Source organism: Carcharhinus amblyrhynchos, chromosome 20 (genome assembly GCF_965287045.1).
Source record: "Carcharhinus amblyrhynchos chromosome 20, sCarAmb.v2.hapA, whole genome shotgun sequence".
Classification (NCBI taxonomy): domain Eukaryota; kingdom Metazoa; phylum Chordata; class Chondrichthyes; order Carcharhiniformes; family Carcharhinidae; genus Carcharhinus; species Carcharhinus amblyrhynchos.
The window spans coordinates 36,780,141-36,801,453 of record NC_137343.1 but is presented as its reverse complement, the minus strand read 5'-3'; the positions used below and the strand labels follow the sequence as shown (position 1 = coordinate 36,801,453).

The window sequence follows — 21,313 nt, the reverse complement described above, 5'->3', positions numbered from 1 at the left end:
TGGTCTGCGCAGTCCACAGTGTAACAGACAAACGGTGGTTTAAGGTCTTCATTCAATTTAAAAGTTTGGATTTAGCAATGAGCATATCTCTATATATTTGATTAAAAAATATATAGAAGGAATAGTCTTAATCCCTCACACAAGGCAATGGGGAACTGCTAGCCAATAGGCTATACATCCAATAGACAATCAAAGCCCCTATAGAGGATGAATGAAAGAACCCCATTCCCTGTTAGTTTATATTAGCTTGAAAAATATCAATAGTTTGTAAGATGAAATCTCAACTTGTTCTACAACAATGACTACAGAAGACACAATAATCAAATTCCTTTGAGCATGATTTTAAGGACAGGGTTTGCCAAAAATGAAGAGAAGAATCTGGAGAAGCTTCTTATGTGGCAGTAATAAATCTCTTTCTCTAATGTGAGAAACAAGGTGAATATGTGTGTGTGTGTGTGTGTGTGTGTGTGTGTATCCGTGTCTGTGTATGCTGTAATGTCTTATCATTTTTTTCCTTTGTTTTAATGGCTAATAAACTTGCTCTTTCTTTGAGTCAAGAAAATGTTACTGATTGGCTCCTCATTGTTCACTGCAGATACAGTAAAAAATACAATTTATAAGACAAGGAGTAGAAGTAGGCCATTTAGCCCATCAAGCCTGCTCTGCCATTCATTGAGATCATAATTGACCTGAAATGACAATCCTCAACTCCATTTTCCTATCTTATTCCTATAATTGCCTATCACCCTTGATTCCTTTACTGATTAAAAATTGTTTATCTTAACCTCGAACATATTTAATGACCCAGCCTCCACAGACCTCTGTTGTAAAGAACTCCACAGATTCACTACCCTCTGAAAGAATAAATTCCACTTCATCTCTGGATGGCCCCTTATTCTGAGATTATGCGCTACAGTATGAGACTTCCCCACAAGGCGACCCAACCTCTCAGCATCTAGCTTGTCAAGCCCCCTAAGAATCCTATATTTCTCAAAAGGTTCCCTTCTCTCTCTTCTAAATTTCAATGACTACAGTCCCAACCTATTCAACCTCTCCTCATAAGAAAATCATTTCATGCCCAGAATAAACCTGGTGAAGCTTCTCTGGACTGCCTCCAAGCCAGCACATCTTTCCTTAGATCAGGGGACCAAAGCTGTTCATAGTATTCCAGAACTATTACCTTGCACAGTTTTTGCACGACTTCCTTATTCTTATACTCCAGTGCCTTTGAAATGAAGACCAACATTCCATGTGCTTTCCCTATTACCTGAACTTGCATGCATTTGGATTTGAAAAAGGTATCCACATGGAAAATAAATTTTAAAACTTTTGTTGCTACCTACCAAGCAGACCAAATAGAGGGGAGTCAATTCACTCCTCCTCATCTGGTCCTAACAATTGGAATAATTGTCTCGAGTGCTTCAGCATTTATTTGATCATTCATTGAATCCCTACAGTGCCGAAGGAGACAATTCAGCCTATTGAGTCTGCACCAACCACAATTACAGCCAGGTCCTATTCTTGCAACCCCTTATATTTACCCAGCTAATCTCTCTGACACTAGGGTTAATTTATCATGACCAATCAGCTTAACCTGCATATCTTTCCACTGTGGGAGGAAACCAGAGCACCCGGAGGAAAGCCATGCAGACGCAGGGAGAATGAGCAAATTCCACACACACAATGACCCAAGCCAGGAATCGGACCCGGGTCCCTGGTGCTGTGAGGCAACAATGCTAACCACTGTGCCACGATGCTATTCATCTACAGCATGCCCATCTCTTGCACCACCCAGCGGCTATACTTTATGGTGCGTCCCGGGGGTGGGCATCATGACTGGTTTTTACTTTTATAGAAACAGTACAGATTTGTGCCGGCGTTGCACCACGCCAGGTGATTGGGAGGATAAGGCATGGGTGGACGTTACGGTGTAAAGGGTGATAAATATATGTTGATTGATTAAAATTTATGAAATCAGATTGTGAGCCTGACTACATTACTGATGGAGGGAGGGGAATCGCACAAGCGCATATCCCATTTTTGGCAGTCCATGAGATTTAGCGACCATTATGAGATTTGCACCTGCAGATAATGGGACCATTAGATTGCACCCGTGGTTTTTTTATTACAATTTCTATGCAAAACCAGCAACCCAATAACTCAGTTTAATAAACGTAAGTTCTTCCAACTGGATTTACTGTCCACGAGATGCACCCTTTGAAGATCTTTACTCCTAGCAATATCGAGGGACTTATCTATAATGTAATCAGGGAGTAATTCTACAAATGCATTTCACTGCAATTCTTGATTAAACTCATCTGTTTTTACTAATTTTTCATGTTGTGGAAATGTATTTTTAATTTGCTTGCATCAAATCTTGAGAAGTCCGTCTGATCATAATTAATTCTGGCTGTGGGATGAATGAGTGAGCCTGCAATCACACCTTTCACAGCCAATGAAGTACATCTGAAGTGCCAGTACTATAGTAATGTTGCATTTTTTTTAACTCTTGCATCCATATCAGTCATCCTTCCAACCATGCCCCAACATTTGCTGTTGCATGCAAACAAATAATGAAAATATTTTCAGCTCCTGTGGAACAGCTAATTACATTTGATCATTATTAGAATAAAACTGACTTTTAATTTCAGCCCACAAGTTTTTTGCTTTGAAACTGAAGTGTTTCATAGCTGATAATCCACCAATAAATATTTACCACTTTCTCTAGTCTTGCATCGTTTCATCAGAAATGGAATGTTAGGCTTTCTCTTGCAGTAGTTGTCACTGTAATGGTCCTACATGCTAGTCAAGTTCTTGGAAACATAACTCTTCAATCTTCAAGATCATACCTTGCTTAATGTATGAAATTAAGACCACCTACATTTATAAATGTCTCAGAAAAGTCTGAAAGCCTTTCACATGAAAAGTCCTGCTTTGAATTGCACTGATTATTATGTAGACATTTGTAGCTGTTACATCCCACAAATAAAAATTAGACAAATGAGCAAGTAAGCTACATTTTGACAGTGCTGTCTGAGTGAGGAATACAGTGAGAAATGTTGATCATGGCATCGGTAGAAGCCCTTACTTATCCTCAGCTCTGCCAAAGGAACATTAACAATCACCCAACCTTGCAAGCGGGACCCCAATTTAACACCTCATTCAAGGGACGGCAGTTCCAATAATACAGCATACTCTAAGTCGGGATTCGGTCCTATGATTGAAGAAACGGGTTTTCTGAAATCTTAATCAGAATGCCAGAACAATGCAGTAAGAGGAAACTCAACTACGTTTAACTTACTCCTGCTTTCACAAATAATTTTATCTGAAATTATTACTGGAATAATGCTTGCTTGTTGGAAGATAATAAGTGAAGTGTAATGACCTTTCAATAAACCTTTAAGTGATTGAGATTCAACCAGACTGTTTTTCCGCAGGCTAGCCCAAGAATCACGTGAATGCAAGTTCTTCAATTTTAAACAATCTGTTTTGACAGTGAGGGATCACTCTATTAAATATTTGAGTTGTGCCAAAGGGACTTCCTACATACCTTTCTCTTGAGGCTTTTTTTTTGCACCAAAATGATTAGAAATGTTGAAGTTAACAAACTAGTGTACATTTGATTGATATACTTCTTTAAAATTTATTCTTTCACAGGCTGTGGGTATCACTGGCTAGGTCAACATTTATTGCCTTTCCAAGTTGCCCTTGAGAAGGTGGTGCTTAACTGCTGCAGTCCTGATATGAGCTGTTAGAAAGGGAATTCCAGGATTTTGATCCAATGGCAGTGAAGCAACAGAGAAGTCAGAATGCTCTGTTTCTTGGAGGGGAACTTTCAAGTGGTGGTGTTCCCATGTAGCTGCTGCCCTCATCTTTTTAGTTAATAGAGGTCACAAGTTTGGAAGGTGCTGTTGAAGAAGTCTTGGTGAGTTGCGGCTGTGTATCCTGTAGAACGGCATACACTACTGCCAATGTACATCAGCCTGGAGGGAGTGAATGTTTAAGGTGCAGATGAACACTGATCAAGCAAGTTGCTTTGTCTTGTGTGGTGTTGAGCTTCGAGTGTTGTTGAAGCCACACTCATTCAGAACATCCGAGTATTTTTATGGATGGAGAGGCACTTGCTTCTCGAAGAATTGCTCTGTGGCAGTGCTGAAGTACATAATTCATCAGGCAGCAGAGCCCCACAGTGTGGTGGACCTGGAAAGAATGACAGGATGTGCATTTCTTCCTGCAATCCTTCACACATTGATTCCCTGATCTGAATGGTGCTACTGAATGAAGGCTAGTGTTTACTCATAGAAAGTGAGACTATATCTGAGGGAGAGTTGTGGGCTCAAGCAACTCTTGGTGCCTGCTTCCACAACAGCATTTGCAAAGACCATGAAAGATACACAGGGTGAACCAGGGATGGGAACAACAGAGGAATCTGGCCCTCAACAATAAGGCAGCAGTGTCAGGCTGGTATACACATTAAAAATGTAGATCTTCATTCTATCATTTTAAAAGTCAATACCTCATCTATAATTGCTGTGCAACTGTAAACCCGATTTAAAGGTAGAAGGTATAATGATGCTAAGTTGTGTCCTTTGTCAAGAACGTCTGCTTTGTGCAAAATGACACAATTTCTTGGGACTATGAATGTGGTCCCAGTGCATTATAGTCAGCACATTCATCACCTGCCCCAGGAGACTGATCTCATCCAATAATGTGAAATCAGTTCATTATCGATATTTGCTGGCACTTCCAGCCTGTAGCACGTGACACACAGGAATGGGCTAAAGAGTTACCAGGCTATAAGGTTGTTGAAGAAGGTCCCCATTCAGCAATAAGGCTTGAAGATCTTGCTGCAGAAGCTCTCCCAACAAAGGGTGGCTCCACTTTTTAACCGTTTATAGAACACACCCTGAACAGTGAGGAGGGTGACATCTGTAGGCTGAACCCAGAAGCATTTGAAGAAGATTTACCTTAGCCAATGCAAGGTTGTCATGGCAAATATCACAGTATATGACAATATTTTGCTTTTTTTTATTTGTAAATTCGGCGCACCATCACAGAGAGAGAATACAGGGAACTTAGGGGGATGGGGCACAGTAATGATGGGACTGGGCCTCTTAACAACTTGCAGGAGGATGTGCTTGTGCTAAGGCAGGAGTGTGGGGAAGCAGTCACTGAAGGAGTTATCTGTCACCTGGTGTACCCATTAATCTGAATCTCAAAGGGCCTACCTGTGTACAGTTGATAGTTGAACGACAGAACATAACCTTTTGCCCAACTGCTTGACTTCCATGCCACATAGCCAAAGCTATGTGCCAATATGACTCAATTGGATATAAGAATTTACCATTTCTCTTCTGGCTCTTGACTGTGTTGCCAGCCCAAAAGCATCCTGGAATCCTTTTGGTCATTCAGGTAAGTCTATCTCTATTGACCGTGACGAATTATGAGAGATGTTAGGGAAATAGTTAGCATGCATGATCCTATTCTTGTGATCACAGGCTACTTAGATATTGATGGAATCAAAACTATTATTATTCATGAATTGTGCTGTGCTCATGTTGGTGGGATGAGAGCCACACTGTCGCACATGATTCTCTCTCGCAGCTTGCTGCTTTCTACAGGAAATGGGATGAAAATGCTAGCTCTCTCAAACAATGTGTCTGTAAATTTTCTTGATGCAGTTGTTGAAGAAGGTTGCAAAATGGACAGAATTCTCCTGCATTTGCCTGGAAGGCACCTGTCATGTAACTGTTCAAAGCTAACACAGTTGTCTCTGTGTGGGAATTGATCCCTTGGTCTGGCCGCAGGAATGTGCAGAACTTGGTGATAGTTTTCTTTGGAATCCAGATTGTTGCTGGCAGACTTCTTCAGACAGCTTCGGGTAACAGTTCCTGACCCTGTACACATGGGCATCAGCATAAGAGTGTGTCTGAATGGAGCATCAAGGTGCTAAATCACCAGTCCTTCATGCTTCTTCTGATACACTTCCTTATCCAAAACTAGAAAATGCAGGAGTATACCTACAGGAATATTAACTCGAAGAGCGAAGCCCCCTGACAACTACAGCTTTACAAGCAGCCACATAAAACGTAGCATAGCTTTAAGTAGCTATCAGAAAGGTGCCAATATGTTTTTAAATTTACTTGTCCAACAAGACCAAAACAACGCAGAAACAATCATTCACCAAGGGATTCAGCAACAACAGTAACCTTTCTTTCCGAAGAAGGATATTGAAGGAAAGAGCATCCTTTGCTCTTTCCTTCAATATTATACCTGAACATGGTATAAGTGTTCAGCCTTTAGTCACTTATTCACACCTCCTGGTGCCATTATGGGGAGGGTCCCTCATTCACAAAACTGCTGATTCAGAAGTGCTTTAAGATCATACTTTGGTGCATTGTACTTTTCCATTACCTAGGAGACCTCAGGCTTTTGCAGCCAACAATGCAGGGAATCAGTGTTTACATCCGGTGTTTCTGAGGCCCGTTATTGAATTATTCCTTCATTTGTTGGCATAGTCCAGCCTAACTTGGGTCCATTGGCCTGAAAATAAGCTGTGATGTGATCCCAGTTGTTCGGATGAGGCCAGAGTTGTAGTGGAGGCCCACTGAAAGAGCCGAATATGTTCAGAGCCATTTTGTTTCAACTCTCTAATTCAGTAGTGAACACTTTATCATTCAGCACGCACCTCAAGTGTAAAGTGGAGACAATTGGCCAGAATTTTACCAGCACACCCACCCCAGAATTGGGGCTGGCGAGGCTCGCAGAATGGCATTCGCTGTTAGCCTTGGGCAGGATCTTATGAACCTCAGGTGGGTGAGGTGGCAAAATTCCAATAAACGTCTGAGTTTATTGCTTCATTATAAAACAAAATCACCTTACTAATTTAATTCTGACTGTTTCTGTTAAATCAGCCAGACTGTAGGAATAAACATGGGCACTTAAAAGCAGAATCTACTGCCTATTTAAGAGAAGCATGGTAAGATCTCCATGAGTTGAATTCCATGGGATCTGTCTCCAGATTCATGTTAAATGGAGTTTTGTGATAACTGATGACACCCTATATCCATATGAGTGCTGCTCTATGTTTCGCTGGGCCTACAAACAATGAATCTTGTTGCCTTTGACAGAAACAAATACCAAATGAAAACACAACAAATTAGTAAAAATGTGAAAGAAGTCTTTATTCAATGTATTCACACCTTACAGTGACCTGACTTTGCAAAAGGCCAGGGCTCTGAATTGAAAAAGGACTATTTTACCAACTTTTGAACTTTTCGAGTAAAACTCAGAAATCTTTCTCTGTTTCTGGACATGCACAATGCAGTCCATCATATTGTCAATGCAGTTAACATGTTTACGCCATTTACAAGCAGCAGTGCAAAATCCTGTTACATATCTATGGTCTCTATGACATCAGCTAGGGAAATAGCCAGGTATTCATTGGACTCTTCAGGATATTCAGTCTCCCTAGTTGAAGAACATGCTACATCTACGACTGCATAATCTACGGCGATCAGAACAGCAGTTTCACACTCCTCATGGCCAGTTGGGTAATTGTCTGTAACGAGGCCAATCTTCCTTTTCTTTCACTTTTTTCACTTTCCTGGTCTATGCTTCAAAAACGCTACATGTCATCCAAGCAGTTTTGTTAGTGTTAAAATGCATGGGTGGTGTCTTGACATTCATGAAGGAACATGTCTTCTTGAACTTTCCTCTCACAAGAGGTGGCAGCCTTATGGTGCGGACATATTAGTCACATATCCCTTGCTCTCCTTTCCATCATTACATGCTTGACCTTTAAAAAGCAAAGAAAGGTCTGGTAAAAGATGGTAAAACAGTTCAATTTCACCCATGTTTTAAAGGTCTTGTGGTGTACATTCATTAAAGGCATGAGCAAGACCATTTTGGTGCTAATTACCTGTCATTGCTGCCACAGCCGCTGCACCCTCACGGCTTATTGTGCACAAGATGATGCTGTGCCTTATCTTGAATCGCTCTAGCCATCCACCACTGCAGGCAAACTCCATGTGTGCCAGCTTCTGTGCCAGGGCAACTCCTGTTTCCATCTGGAAAGCACCAGAGATGAGGACGTTTTCTGCTTGAGTTGACTGTAATCATGTTAGTACAACCTCTTCAACATTCTCATTCTTTGCCCTGCTGGACAGAATGCCTGCTTGTTGAACTGTTCCAAGATGTTAGCCTTGTATTTCATAATGGTAGAAAAACTCAGTAGGGGAATTTCCCACTCCTTTGTGATGTCTTCTTTCCACTTTTAATTTTTCCCACACATAATTGCAGGTCCTACCTATCCTTTCATAGGGAGATCTCAATGTCAAATGATGGCTTGCCCAGTGCTCCATGATTTTATTCTCTTGTCTGGTCTAATTCTGCTCTGATTGGTTAGTGCAGTTTTATGACAAACTTAGACAAGTTTGACTAATCTGAAGTTACCCATGCAGAATTTTGACCTATAATGGGCATTGATCTTAGAGATTTGCTCTTCTCCTGGTGGGAATGATCAGTGACTTTGACACAGCCTGAATTTAGTGACATTTGAGTTTGACTCATTGAGGTATCTCTGTGCTGAAAACATGCAAGCTTCAAGTTACAATGGTCAAACACTTTCTACTTGTGCTGAAATCTGAGTTAGGAAAAGAAAGTATTCTGATCAATGGGAAGTTTGAGTTTCTCTTTAAACATAGGAGATAAATCTGTAATGTGGAAAATCCACCTAAACAGGAAAAGCATAAGAGTTTCATATAAAGCTGACATTCTGCCGATAATGGGATAAAGATACATCTGTTTTGCATTAAGGGACCAAAGCACAACCAGGAGAAATGCTTTGAAATCATGATAAGTGCGAGAGACCAGTGGTGATTCAATCAACTTCCAAATAATGTTGGACTCCAAGATTCCTAATGTTTTTTCTTCATTCCTATGTAGCTACACCTTTACATTGGCATTTCAAATTTACTGTTAAACACTAAAAATAACGATCAAGAGAAAACATCAGTGGAAATAATCAACTGGATAAAATGTCTGCAGACACATTAATTTATCAATAAAAACTAAACGCAGAGCCCACCAGCATTTAAAGAGACCAAATTTTCACACTGGGAAAATGTGAAATTGATATAGCCCACTTTACAATTTGACTGCTGTTTCTAACATTGCCAGTATAAATAATGCAATCACTAGCAATATCATTCCCCAAGTTGGCTCCTCTTTTCCAGACTAAACAATGCATTAGTCTATAAACTGTCCAGACTTCAGACTTGGAACAGCTTCCTCAGCTCCAGGTCCTTTCAACTGAATGCACATTCTCTCTCAAGAACCTTGTAGTAACTGCTGGGGGGAGATTTTTGAGATCTTAGCTAAAGAAGGTGGGTTTCAGTCAATGGCCCTACTCACCATGACAACAGCCAAAGTGAATACTTATAGAATTATGGATATTCTTCTCACAGATCAAGCTGGCTGCATTGCTCTCAGGCAAACACACGTGACAAATACGTCAAGCGGCTTGCTGATATTTCCTACATAAAATGAAAAACAGAACATGCATGCAAAAGCACGACAGGTCAGTCAGCATCTGAGAGAGATGCTTCCATCTCTGATGGAAATCTCTACTGAAATATCAATCTCTCTGCTGTTTACTGCATTTAGATATTTGCATTTCATTTCTAACACCAGCACAAATGGCCCTAATCAGATTGAGGGAAAGAAGGTCGCCATAAACCACCGAATGCACATAAGAAAATGCTGAGTTGTAAGTGATACTCAATGGAAAACATAACCCAACAGGGTTTCAAATTTAAGAGATAACCAAAGATCTGATTAAAATGATACTGTACAGGGCTGAAATGATACAACATGCATGAATAAAGACATCTGGTAAATTATGGCTCAAACTGAATCATGAGTGCTGAGCATCCAGCAGTTAGGTGATGTTGTCAGGGGCTAAATCTGATTAAACTATTTTGTTCCTGCTGGCCACAGCAGCTGTTTAAATTTGTCTTCATTAGCATCTTATGAATAGGATAAACAGGAAGAAAAAACATTTATTTGATCGTGTTATATGGCCAATAGGTCTCCTCTTGGTTTTCATGGAGTATGAGCTGCCTTACTGAGCAAGTGAAGGGTTGTCCAATGGGAAGCAATCAGCAGGGGTTTTTAAACCTGTTACTCTACCCATTGTTGTAGGTCCTGAGGTGAAGGCTGCCTGACTGTAAGCCGCAGAAGCGGCCATTTCTTCTGCTGCATAATAAAGTGGATTGGTTACAGTAAACTGGCATTTGGCTGAGTTACTATGTTGCTGACAAGGAGAATTTTTTTTCCCTTCATCTTTCCCTCTAGGCAACCTTCGTAAGTCAAGAGTCTTCCTCAGTAAGGAAAAGCCATTATGCTTCTTTTCAGGAAATGCGAGCCCTATGACAGCGTAGGGGAAAACTGGGCCCAATACATTGAGCACACATATTACTTCTTCCGTGCTAATAACATTGAAGGAGATGAAAAACAAAAGGTGATATTGTTGAAAGCATGTGGGGCCTTGGCTTTCAGTGTGATAAGAAATCTGACCTATCCAGATGCTCTTGACTCAAAAACTTTCAATTAGCTAGTAGATGGAGTTAAAGAAAAACACCACGACTGGAAGCCCCCTCTAAATCTCCAGAAATATTGCTTGACAGGTTGGGACAGCTCCTGGGGAACCTGTCAGAGTTCTTGGCTAGGCTGTGAAAATTAGCTGAATATTGCGAATTTGGATCATCTCTTAATGAAATGTTGAGACACAGATTGGTATGTGGCGTAAATGACCAAACCACCCAGAAGCTGCTGCTGGCAGGACTCAATTTGAATTTAAAAAAAAGGGCATGAGATAGCCTTGTCACCTTATGCAGAAAAGAAAGCTCAGGACTACAAAGGACATCAGGCAGCAATATCCTCCAATTATGGGGAGGGACTTCATGTAATCAGTCCTCAATGGAGAGTGCTTGAGTAAATCAGATATTGAAGGGCCTTGTCAACAGACGAACCCCAATGTCACCACCTGTCAGTCAAGGAAAGGGCATGATGACCCCAAGAATATTAGAGTACATACTCCAGTTACCAGTTGATAGATTATTGCAAGCACTGTCAAAGGACATAGCAAAGTTTCAGGAACAGGCAAAAACCGAGCTGCCTAGGAAGACAGCAAAGGCCAGTACCTGAAAGTACCATGCAGGTACCCCCTCTTCCAGAGGCAGCAACACTATAACTGAAATGTTTTATTACAATGAAAATTGCCCCAAGGGTAATCAAATTACTAGTGAATGGCCATTCCTTGAAGACAGAGCTGAACACAGGAGCTGAGTCTCCATTATCGGAGAACAGACCTATAAGCACTTCCAATTGAGTATCCATTTCCTGAGTTTAGAAAATACAAGGCAGTACCAGCCACCACAGGCAAGCCATTACAAATAAAAGGCACCACAAAAGCCCCAATATCTTATAGACAGCAATCAGTTCATTTCCCAGTCATTATTATATGGGGAAACGGATCAAGCCTTATAGGGAGAAATGTCTCCAGCAGATCTGAACTGGTTGGAGATGTTCAGGCTAGGCATGGGGAACTGTATGAAGTTATTAGTAGACACCTTGCAGCTTTTTGAGAGGGTCTGGGAAAAATAAAAGGAGCCAAGGCCAAAATCCAAGTTGACTTCAATACTACATCAAGGTATTTCAGAGAAAAACCAGTCCCTTACTCCATGTTGGAGAAGGTGAAAACTGAACTACGGCACCTTGAAAGTCTGGATATAAGGCATGTACAGTTTGCAGGAAGGGTCTTCTGCCTTTAGTCCCTGTTCTAAAGCTTGGCAAATCAGTTCATCTCTTGGGGACTATAACCTAACAGTCAAGTAGTCTCCAAACCTGATAGGTACTTCATGGCCTGCATTGAAGATATATTCACTAAGTTAACAGGCAGCAAGACATTTTCCAAATTGGACATGGGCTACACCCATCTTCAGCTTCAATTAGGCAAGTTTTTCTGGAAATGTGTGACAATGACATACCTAAGGGACTCAATAAGGGACCCATTTGCCCTTTGGGGTCTCGTCAGTGTATGCCATCTTCTATAGAGTTATGGAGAACACCTTTCAAGGGCTACCTAAGATAGCAGTATACATAGATGATGTCTTGGGCTTCAGAACAGGGACACCTGGTCAATTTAGAAATCTTGCAGAGATTTTCCAGAGTGGGAGTTTGCTAGAAGAGGGAAAAGTGTACTTTCCAAATAGCTCAAGTAATCTATTTAAGCTACTGAGTAGATGATAAGGGGATACATCCAGTAGAGGTGAAGGTAATGGCCATCAAGAAGGTCCCAACCCCAAGGAACACCACAGAATTAAAATCCTTCCTGGGATTAGTCAATTATTATGAAATGTTTATCACAAATTTGACATGAGTTAGCTTCTGGATTCTATGGAAAAATAAAATGCCATTATGCCAAAGAGTAAGATGTGCTTGGTTAAGGTATATGACAGGTATTATTGATTTATGTATATTGATGATTGACTTAAAGCTAATGAAAATTGGGAGTAAATGAAAAGAAAGCCTGTAATTGATCTGTCTTGAATTGTGTACGTCAGATTTCACAGGAGAGTTCAGAGCTGCCCTGCCCCTTTGATGATTTCTCCCAGCAGCTGCTGGTTTAATTAAGTTATGTCTTTGAACTGAGACACTGGCTTTCTGAATCTTGTACTGTCTCAGGTTTCAACAGTAGCGGTCACCTCGGGAAACACGCCAACCCCACCAACAGGATGCCCATTGTTAGAATTCAGGTCAGAAACTCTGAAGTGTTTTATGAAGCCCACCAGAAATATAAGTTTTGTGCTTTGAATTTAGCTAGGGTAAGCATGATAAGTTTTACCTCACATATGATTCAACTGACCCCGTAAGAAGCTTTTACATAGAACATTACATAGAACATTACAGCACAGTACAGGCCCTTCAGCCCTCGATGTTGCACTGACCAGTGGAACCAATCTAATGACCCTCTAACTTAAACTATTCCAATGTTATCCAAATGCCTATCCACTGACCATTTGAACGCCCTTAAAGTTGGCGAGTCCACAACTGCTGCAGGCAGGGCATTCCATGCCCTTAACTACTCTCTGAGTAAAGAACCTACCTCTGACATCCGTCCTATAACTACCACCCCTTAATTTAAAGCTATGTCCCCTTGTGTTAGCCATCACCATCCGAGGAAAAAGGCTCTCACTGTCCACCCTATCCGATCCTCTGATTATCCTGTATGCCTCAATTAGGTCACCTAGTAACCTTCTTCTCTCTAATGAAAATAACCTCAAAGTTTATTTAAAAATGTAGTTAACACGTATGGAAAGAAAATTAGCAAGAACTTTTATCAATTACAGACAAAAGCAAATCAATCACAGTAATGTATAACCCTTAACAAATATATCTAAAATGTTCCAATCAAACAAAACTTCCCATGACTAAAAAACCCTTTTCACAGGACTGAGTCCTTTGGATAAACGCTACAGTTCTTTTGAGGCAGACACAAAGAAGCTTGGAGTCAGAACAGCTTCCCAGAACGCCAAGGAGAAACTCTGGTAGAACCACCAACAGCAGATTATCCTTGCTTCCAGCCAACCAGCAGAATTTCCAAAACCAGGGAGAGAAACATTTATTTCTAGCTTGATGTCCCTTCCAAACAAAAAGTGCTGTCAGCCAAACAGAAAATGAAACCTTAAGTTCACTAGGAAGGAAAAAAATCTCTCCAAAACACATAACCTTCCTCCTAACAATGCAGGATCATAAAAGATCCCAGTGTAAAAATAAATAAACCCCATTTAAGTAGCAGTAAAGGGACTTCCGCAGACAATGTGGCAACAATGAAGTCAGCTGAGGCTATGAAAGCTGCAGAGAACATGATTTTTTTAAAAATTCTTAAAAGGTACACTAATGTCATACAATAAAACATCAAAATTGCATTTACAGCATTTACTCCACTAACTTTAGCAGTCATGGGGCATTTTAGGACTCTCTCTCCTGGGATACTTGTGATTAGTTAGATCCCCTCAGGTTATGAGGTAAATTAATATGAAGAAAAATCTATGGCAGCGTAAGAACACATGAACTGCAATAAGAAGCAGACACAATGGGTTAAATATCTTTTGTCTTCTTTGATAATGGAGAAGTGGTTGTGAACTTGACACTTGCTCAGTTATCAATAATTTCAGCATCGTTATTGATATCATAGAACATAGAACATAGAACATAGAACATTACAGCGCGGAACAGGCCCTTCGGCCCACAATGTTGCGCCGACCAGTCTTATTTTTAAAAAAAAAACATTGACCCACTAATCTAAACCACTCCTTTTTCGTCCATAAACCTATCCACCAATCTCTTAAACGCCCCCAAACTAGGCGCATTTACAACTGCAGCAGGCAGGGCATTCCAGTCCCTCACCACCCTCTGGGTAAAGAACCTGCCCCTGACATCCGTCCTATAACTACCCCCCCTTAATTTAAAGCCATGCCCCCTCGTGCTAGATTTCTCCATCCGAGGAAACAGGCTATCACCATCCACCCTATCTAAACCTCTAATCATCTTATATGTTTCTATAAGATCCCCTCTTAGCCGCCTTCTTTCCAGTGAAAACAACCCCAAATCCCTCAGTCTCTCCTCATAGGACCTCCCCTGCATACCAGGCAACATCCTGGTAAACCTCCTCTGCACCCTCTCCAAAGCCTCCACATCCTTCCTGTAATGTGGGGACCAGAACTGCACACAGTACTCCAAGTGCGGCCGCACCAGAGTTGTGTACAGTTGCAACATGACGCTGCGACTCCTAAATTCAATCCCCCTACCAATAAACGCCAAGACACCGTATGCCTTCTTAACAACCTTATCTACTTGATTCCCAACTTTCAGGGATCTATGTACACATACACCTAGATCCCTCTGCTCCTCCACTCTATTCAAAGTCCTCCCGTTAGCCCTATACTCAACACATCTGTTATTCCTACCGAAATGGATTACCTCACACTTCTCCGCATTAAACTCCATCCGCCACCTCACGGCCCAGCTCTGCAACCTGTCCAAGTCACCCTGCAAACTTCGACACCCTTCCTCACAATCTACCACACCTCCGACTTTGGTGTCATCAGCAAACTTACTAATCCACCCAACTATACCCTCATCCAGATCATTAATAAAGATTACGAACAGCAGTGGCCCCAAAACAGATCCCTGAGGCACACCACTCGTAACCGAACTCCATGATGAATAATTACCATCAACCACCACCCTCTGTCTCCTATCTGCTAACCAATTCCTGATCCAAGTACCTAAATTACCACCAATCCCATACATCTGCATTTTCTGCAGAAGCATACCATGGTGAACCTTATCAAACGCCTTACTAAAATCCATATATACCACATCTACTGCCTTACCCCTATCCACCTCTTTGGTCACCTTCTCAAAGAACTCAATAAGGTTAGTAAGGCACGACCTTCCCGCTACAAAACCATGCTGACTATCTCTAATCAATTCATTACTCTCCAAATAACTATAAATCCTATCCCTAATAATTCTTTCTAAAACCTTGCCCACTACAGAAGTAAGACTCACTGGTCTATAATTCCCAGGGAAGTCTCTGCTCCCCTTCTTAAACAATGGGACAACATTCGCTGTCCTCCAATCATCCGGTACTATACCAGAGACCAACGACGACCTGAAGATCAGAGCCAGTGGCTCTGCAATCACCTCTCTTGCCTCCCATAGAATCCTAGGGTAAATCCCGTCAGGACCAGGGGACTTATCTATTTTCAACCCTTCTAGAATATCCAACACATCCTCTGTATCAACTACAATACTTTCTATTTTACACCCCTTCACCCCAGTGACCTCCTCAGCTACATTCATCATCAGCATGGGTTAAACAGGAACTCTGCATTATTGGATTCAAATGGACCTACTTTACCAGCAACTGCCACAATGATAATTATCCTTTGTCTGCTAATGCCATTCACATGTTAGAAACAGAAATTACACAGAAAAAGCGCAAAGCAAATTGATGCATTCTACTGAACGGCCTTAACACTGCACTTTGGGTTATGGTTTACAATTACTCCTGAGCCTTGTTTGAAATTCCGCTACATTATTAGTGGCTTAACAGATGCATTTTAAGAGAGAGGAATTTCAGATCAACTTGTTAAGTGCGCATCCTTCATCATCCAACTGTTCCATGTCAATGAGATTGTTAAATATGGGTTCAAGAATAGCAAGAAATAGGGATTATTATAGGAATGAAAATATAAATCTTGTTAAAAATGATCACTGGTTTTATTCATTAAGTGTGTAACTTTTCACAATGGGCATATTCTCATGCTCAGCAGTTCATCCCATGCATAAACAGCCTTCATCTGGTAAAAGATTAATTGCTCATCCCTCCACCTGACAAGAATCTTGTGCAGTTAGAGCCAAGCACCACAGGATGAATCATGTTGGCAGGATAATTGGCAACAGATGAATTAGAACATATTGGTCTAGCTTCGAGTCTATGATGTGTAATGTTCCATCCGGAACAATTACAGTTTAATTTGCACTATTTTTTGCCATTTGCAGTCCCCTCACATGGTCACTTTGGATTGTAGATTAACTCATTTCAAAACATTATTTATTGAAACATAACACAAGGTGAAATACTGGCATAGCAACACATAGGTTACAGAATGCTCACACTTGGAATGAATTAGGAACAACCATTCTGTCCTCACCTCATTTTTCACGAGGACAATGTAATGTATAAGTTACATACATCTATAGGCGGTCTTGTGCTGCACTGGATAACATCCCTACCTCTGAACCAGAAGCTCTGGGTTCGAGCCCCAGTGCCTGATGGCCAAGGAAGGTGCGCTCATAACGCAGTCAAAGAGGTTGAGTGTGTCAGCCTGAAGAATCCTTCCAATGCACCAATGGCTGACAGTAAGGGTGGGCAAGACTCCTGGTCAGCCATGTTTGTTGTAGAGTCATGCCCCTCAAGTTATAAGCATCTGACGACAGAACCAGCAACCTGTTCCAGGAATTAGTAGCTATGGAAAGTCTGCCTTAGTACACCACTAGGTACAGGAAGACAATTGGTAGCGTACACTTTTATTTGTCACAGTGGTGGTTTATATTGCATATTAACAAGTTCTTGGAAATGTATAAATCTATTCTTTGACTCAACAATGTGTAAATATTTGAAATTCAACAGCTCCAGGCTGCTCATGCAGATATGAGAGCTAGTAATTTATCCTTTAACCAAGATCTTTGAGAAATCTTTGCGTCTTCACCAACAACTTGACATGGTGCAAGAAACAAGTTTTATTTAGGGATGCACAAAGGTGTAGTACAATGTCAACCAATGTGCGCATTGAAATGTTGCTGCTCTGAAAATTGGCTCTTGCTGTAGGTTAATATGTTATACTTACACCACATTTTGTTGGGGTGAATACCACCTTAAGAACAAAGGCAACCTGCCTTAAGCAAGCTTGAAAATCCATTGAAAATCTTGGAAAGAAGGTTAATTGTGTGCTCAGAGCAGGTGCTTCCACCAATTTTGGTGCTACTAGGATTCCTACCCCAACAGGAGCAGGAGGATATTCGAGCAACACATCACTCTCCAGGGAAGACAGAAGGTAGTTTGACCCAAGTGTCCAAAGCAGAAAATAAAATCAAAGTCGCTGTTGATACCAGAGTTGAGGGGGTTGAGCTATGAGGAGAGGCGGAATAAACTAGGCTTGTACTCGTTAGGGTTTAGAAGGATGAGGGGAGATCTCATTGAGACGCACAAGTTGATGAATGGGATGGATAGGATAGAGGTGGAGAGGCTCTTCCTGCTCAGAAAGGTTAGTAGGACACGGTGGTGGTGGTGGGGGGGTGGGGGGGGCAGTTTAGAATGGAGTTGAGAAGGAACTTCTTCACTCAAAGGGTGGTGAATCTCTGGAATTCTCTGCCCGTTGAAGTGGTGGAGGCTGCCTCGCTAAATATATTTAAGACGCGGGTGGATAGGTTTTTGATAGGCAAGGGGATTAAGGGTTATGGGGAGAAAGCGGGAAAGTGGAACTGAGCCGCTTCAGATCAGCTATGATCTTATTGAATGGCGGGGCAGGCTTGAAGGGCTAGATGGCCTACTCCTGCTCCTATTTCTTATGTTCTTATGCTCTAAGACTGCCCTGTTGCTTCCCCAACAGTAGCTGATCTCTCAGAGATTGAATACTGCTGTAATTTGATATCGTTGAACCCGATTACAGCATTAATGTAACATATATACCTTCTGCTGGCTTTGTATTCGGCAAGACTGGCAGGATCGCAAGTTAACTCAGCAGACTAGAATACCGAAAGTTACACCAGACAGATAAAAGCATGTACAGTTTCTGTGAAACAAAGAAGGTCGAAAACTTGTCACCATTCCACACTTGATTAAACTAATTCTGACTCCAAACAGGCCAAATCTTTTAGGCTCTGATCTCCTGGAATTTGCAATAGTCCTAATTGCACCAAATAAAAATAGAATGAAATATATTTCCAGAGATCAAAGTATAGGATGAACTTTCAACAGGAATATTCTCTAAGTTTTACTGGTGGTGCTGTGGAGCTCTGTAATGTGCAGTGAATGCAGCTTAGACAAATAAAATTTTAAAATTCATTTTTTTCATACATACATGAAAAGGATTAGCATGGAATTCAAGTATACATGCTACAATTGCTAATTTATTTAGACTGAATACATACATAATAATGAATTAATTTTGAAATTTTCAATGATATTAGTTTGGTAACAGGATCTCAAAACTTTATCTTTCTATTACCTTGGTCTGATGTGAGGAAACCTATCACAGCTTTTCTGATTAAGGTGAGGTGAATTCTTTCTCTCCAAGGATCATTCATTTGTGGAATTCTCTTCCCCATAAAGCAGAAGGGGCTATGTAATTGAATTTCCTGAAGGCTGAGTTAGACAGATTTTTGGCCGATAAGGGAGTCAAGGGTTATGGGGAGACAGACAGGAAAGTGGAGCTGAGACCACATGCAGATCAGCCATGATCTTATTGAATTGCAGAGCAGGCCTGTAGGGCTGGACAGCCTATTCCTGCTCCTTAGTCTGATATTACTTTATTCCAATGTTGAAGTGTCTCCAAATGAAACTACTGAGAAATCCAAAAGTGGAACTCATAAAAAATAAATAATAGAGAATTCTTGAACTCAATCTGACAATGTATTAAATTAAATTAAAGTCCAAAGTGCATAAAATCATTCATTTTTATTCTGTTAATTAAGCAAACCTGCATTTTGCAACATATAATTATTTGTATACTTAAATGTTTATAATTGTGAATCTTTTAATTGTTTATAGTTTATTTTAATGATTTTCTATAACTATGTCATTAATTATGATTACGGGATTCATTTGTATCACCATCACAATTGGGCACCTGTCGACATGATGATTTTTCCATAAACCATTTACTTATCCTGTTTACCCAATGTAAAAAGCACATTATTTTCATATTGGGAAACATTCCACTTAACCAAGACAGACTGTGGCTGCATTGATTTGCAACAGAAATGGACCAGAGCAGATTTGTTACATGGTCCTGACGTGGCCTTTGAGCTCATCCCCAGATCGATGTCTCTGCCCGCATGCTGGTATGATATGGAGATGCTAGTGTTGGGCTTGGGTGATTACAGTAAGAAGTCTCATAACCCCAGATTAAAGTCGAACAGGTTTATTTGGAATCACAAGCTTTCAGAGTGCTGCTCCTTCATCAGGTGATACAAGGAACAGTGCTCCAAAAGCTCGTGATTCCAAATAAACCTGTTGGATTTTAACCTGGTGCTGTGTGACTTCTTATTGTGCCCATCCAGGTATACTTTGCTGATCAACTCAGATTTCTTCACGTCAGAATACGTATTCATACAGCCTCCATATTAATACATTCCAGTAACTTTTATATCAAATTTGAGAACTTCCCCATGAAATATATGATGGTCAAATGCCATCAGCATGGCAGAAGAATCTACACATATCCACTAATGACGTGTCAGTCACTCTGATGCCCAAAATCAATGCCACGTACATACATCACTGGTTGCTTAATTCAAGTTCTTGTGTGACAGACTTTATCAAGTCTGGTGAGGCTGACTTCCCTTCCAAGATGCTCAGCAGTAGGTTGATGTAAGTTTGAGCCTCCTACCCTGCCTCCATCCTTTGTGCTATAAATCAACCTCTCAGCTTCATTTTGGATCAATTGTGACAAAAGAAGTCCCACTGTAACATACTTGGAATCACAAAGGAGAACTGTTTTGACACATGCCATATGTCACTAGCCCTGTAATTTTACTGTCATTGAAGAAAGCCAGGAAACACCAATGTATCCCTATAAGCTGTGTGCAGTCTAAAGCTGGTATCCACTCTGATGTCACATATTGATATGAATCAAAAACTGAAACAAGTCACTCTTATACTTTCTGGTCAATATTTTTTCTATATGCTGAGTTAATTTTTCTACTCCTTTTAATAAATATTTATTCCTCCAAAAATGATTAGCATAAGTTCCTGTTACTGCACAAATATGGCAGGTTTTCATCAGAATTACCACAGCTGAAGTTCTAAAGCACTTCTAAGATTTTAAACAGATCTGACTGCTACCATTTTAATTACTGTACTTCCTAGAACACCAATGCTTTCACTCTTACGAAGATATTAGAATTGTATTGACAACATCGCTATGGAATCAAGAACTGTAACAATTAAGAAAACCTTCAAGATCGTGAAAACGAAGCTTTGCTCCTTAATACGTATCATCATAAGACTCTTCAATGAATTTCCGGTCAGATCTTGAATTGGGCAAACTGGAATTACAACTCTGCTGTGGTTCTGAGTGCATGCTACAGCTGAAACAAGTGATCTAAGAACACTGGTTCAAACATACCATTTTGGATAACCTGATAAAACCATAGCCAACTATTATTGGTAAACTTCCAAAAGGTGCACCACTGCATCAACAACTGCTCTGTTCAACCAGCAACCAATTCAAAATCACTTGTGGTTACTTACTTGATGAGAAATTGGCTTCAGTGTGAACAGGAGGAGTAGAAGGAAGAAAAGACGGATGTCCAACAAAGAAGGAGCGCAAAGAACGTTCGGAGAGAAGAGGGGAACGCTGAGCAGGGATGTTCTCGCAGCTACCAACACTATTGTGAATCTTCAGGTTTAGAGGTTTGCTCTTTTTCTTTGCTCTGGCAGAATGATACAAAGGTA

General features: G+C 40.8%; 1 protein-coding gene across 1 annotated transcript in view; it reads right to left on the bottom strand.

Annotated features, from left to right (window-relative positions):
- The window catches only part of ksr2 (kinase suppressor of ras 2), a 350,091-nt gene that overhangs the window by 159,390 nt on the left and 169,388 nt on the right, over nucleotides 1–21,313 (bottom strand). The window contains exon 5 of the mRNA XM_080208702.1: nucleotides 21,110–21,291. Coding sequence (XP_080064828.1) covers nucleotides 21,110–21,291 — 182 coding nt within the window. The remainder of the gene's footprint in view (nucleotides 1–21,109; nucleotides 21,292–21,313) is intronic.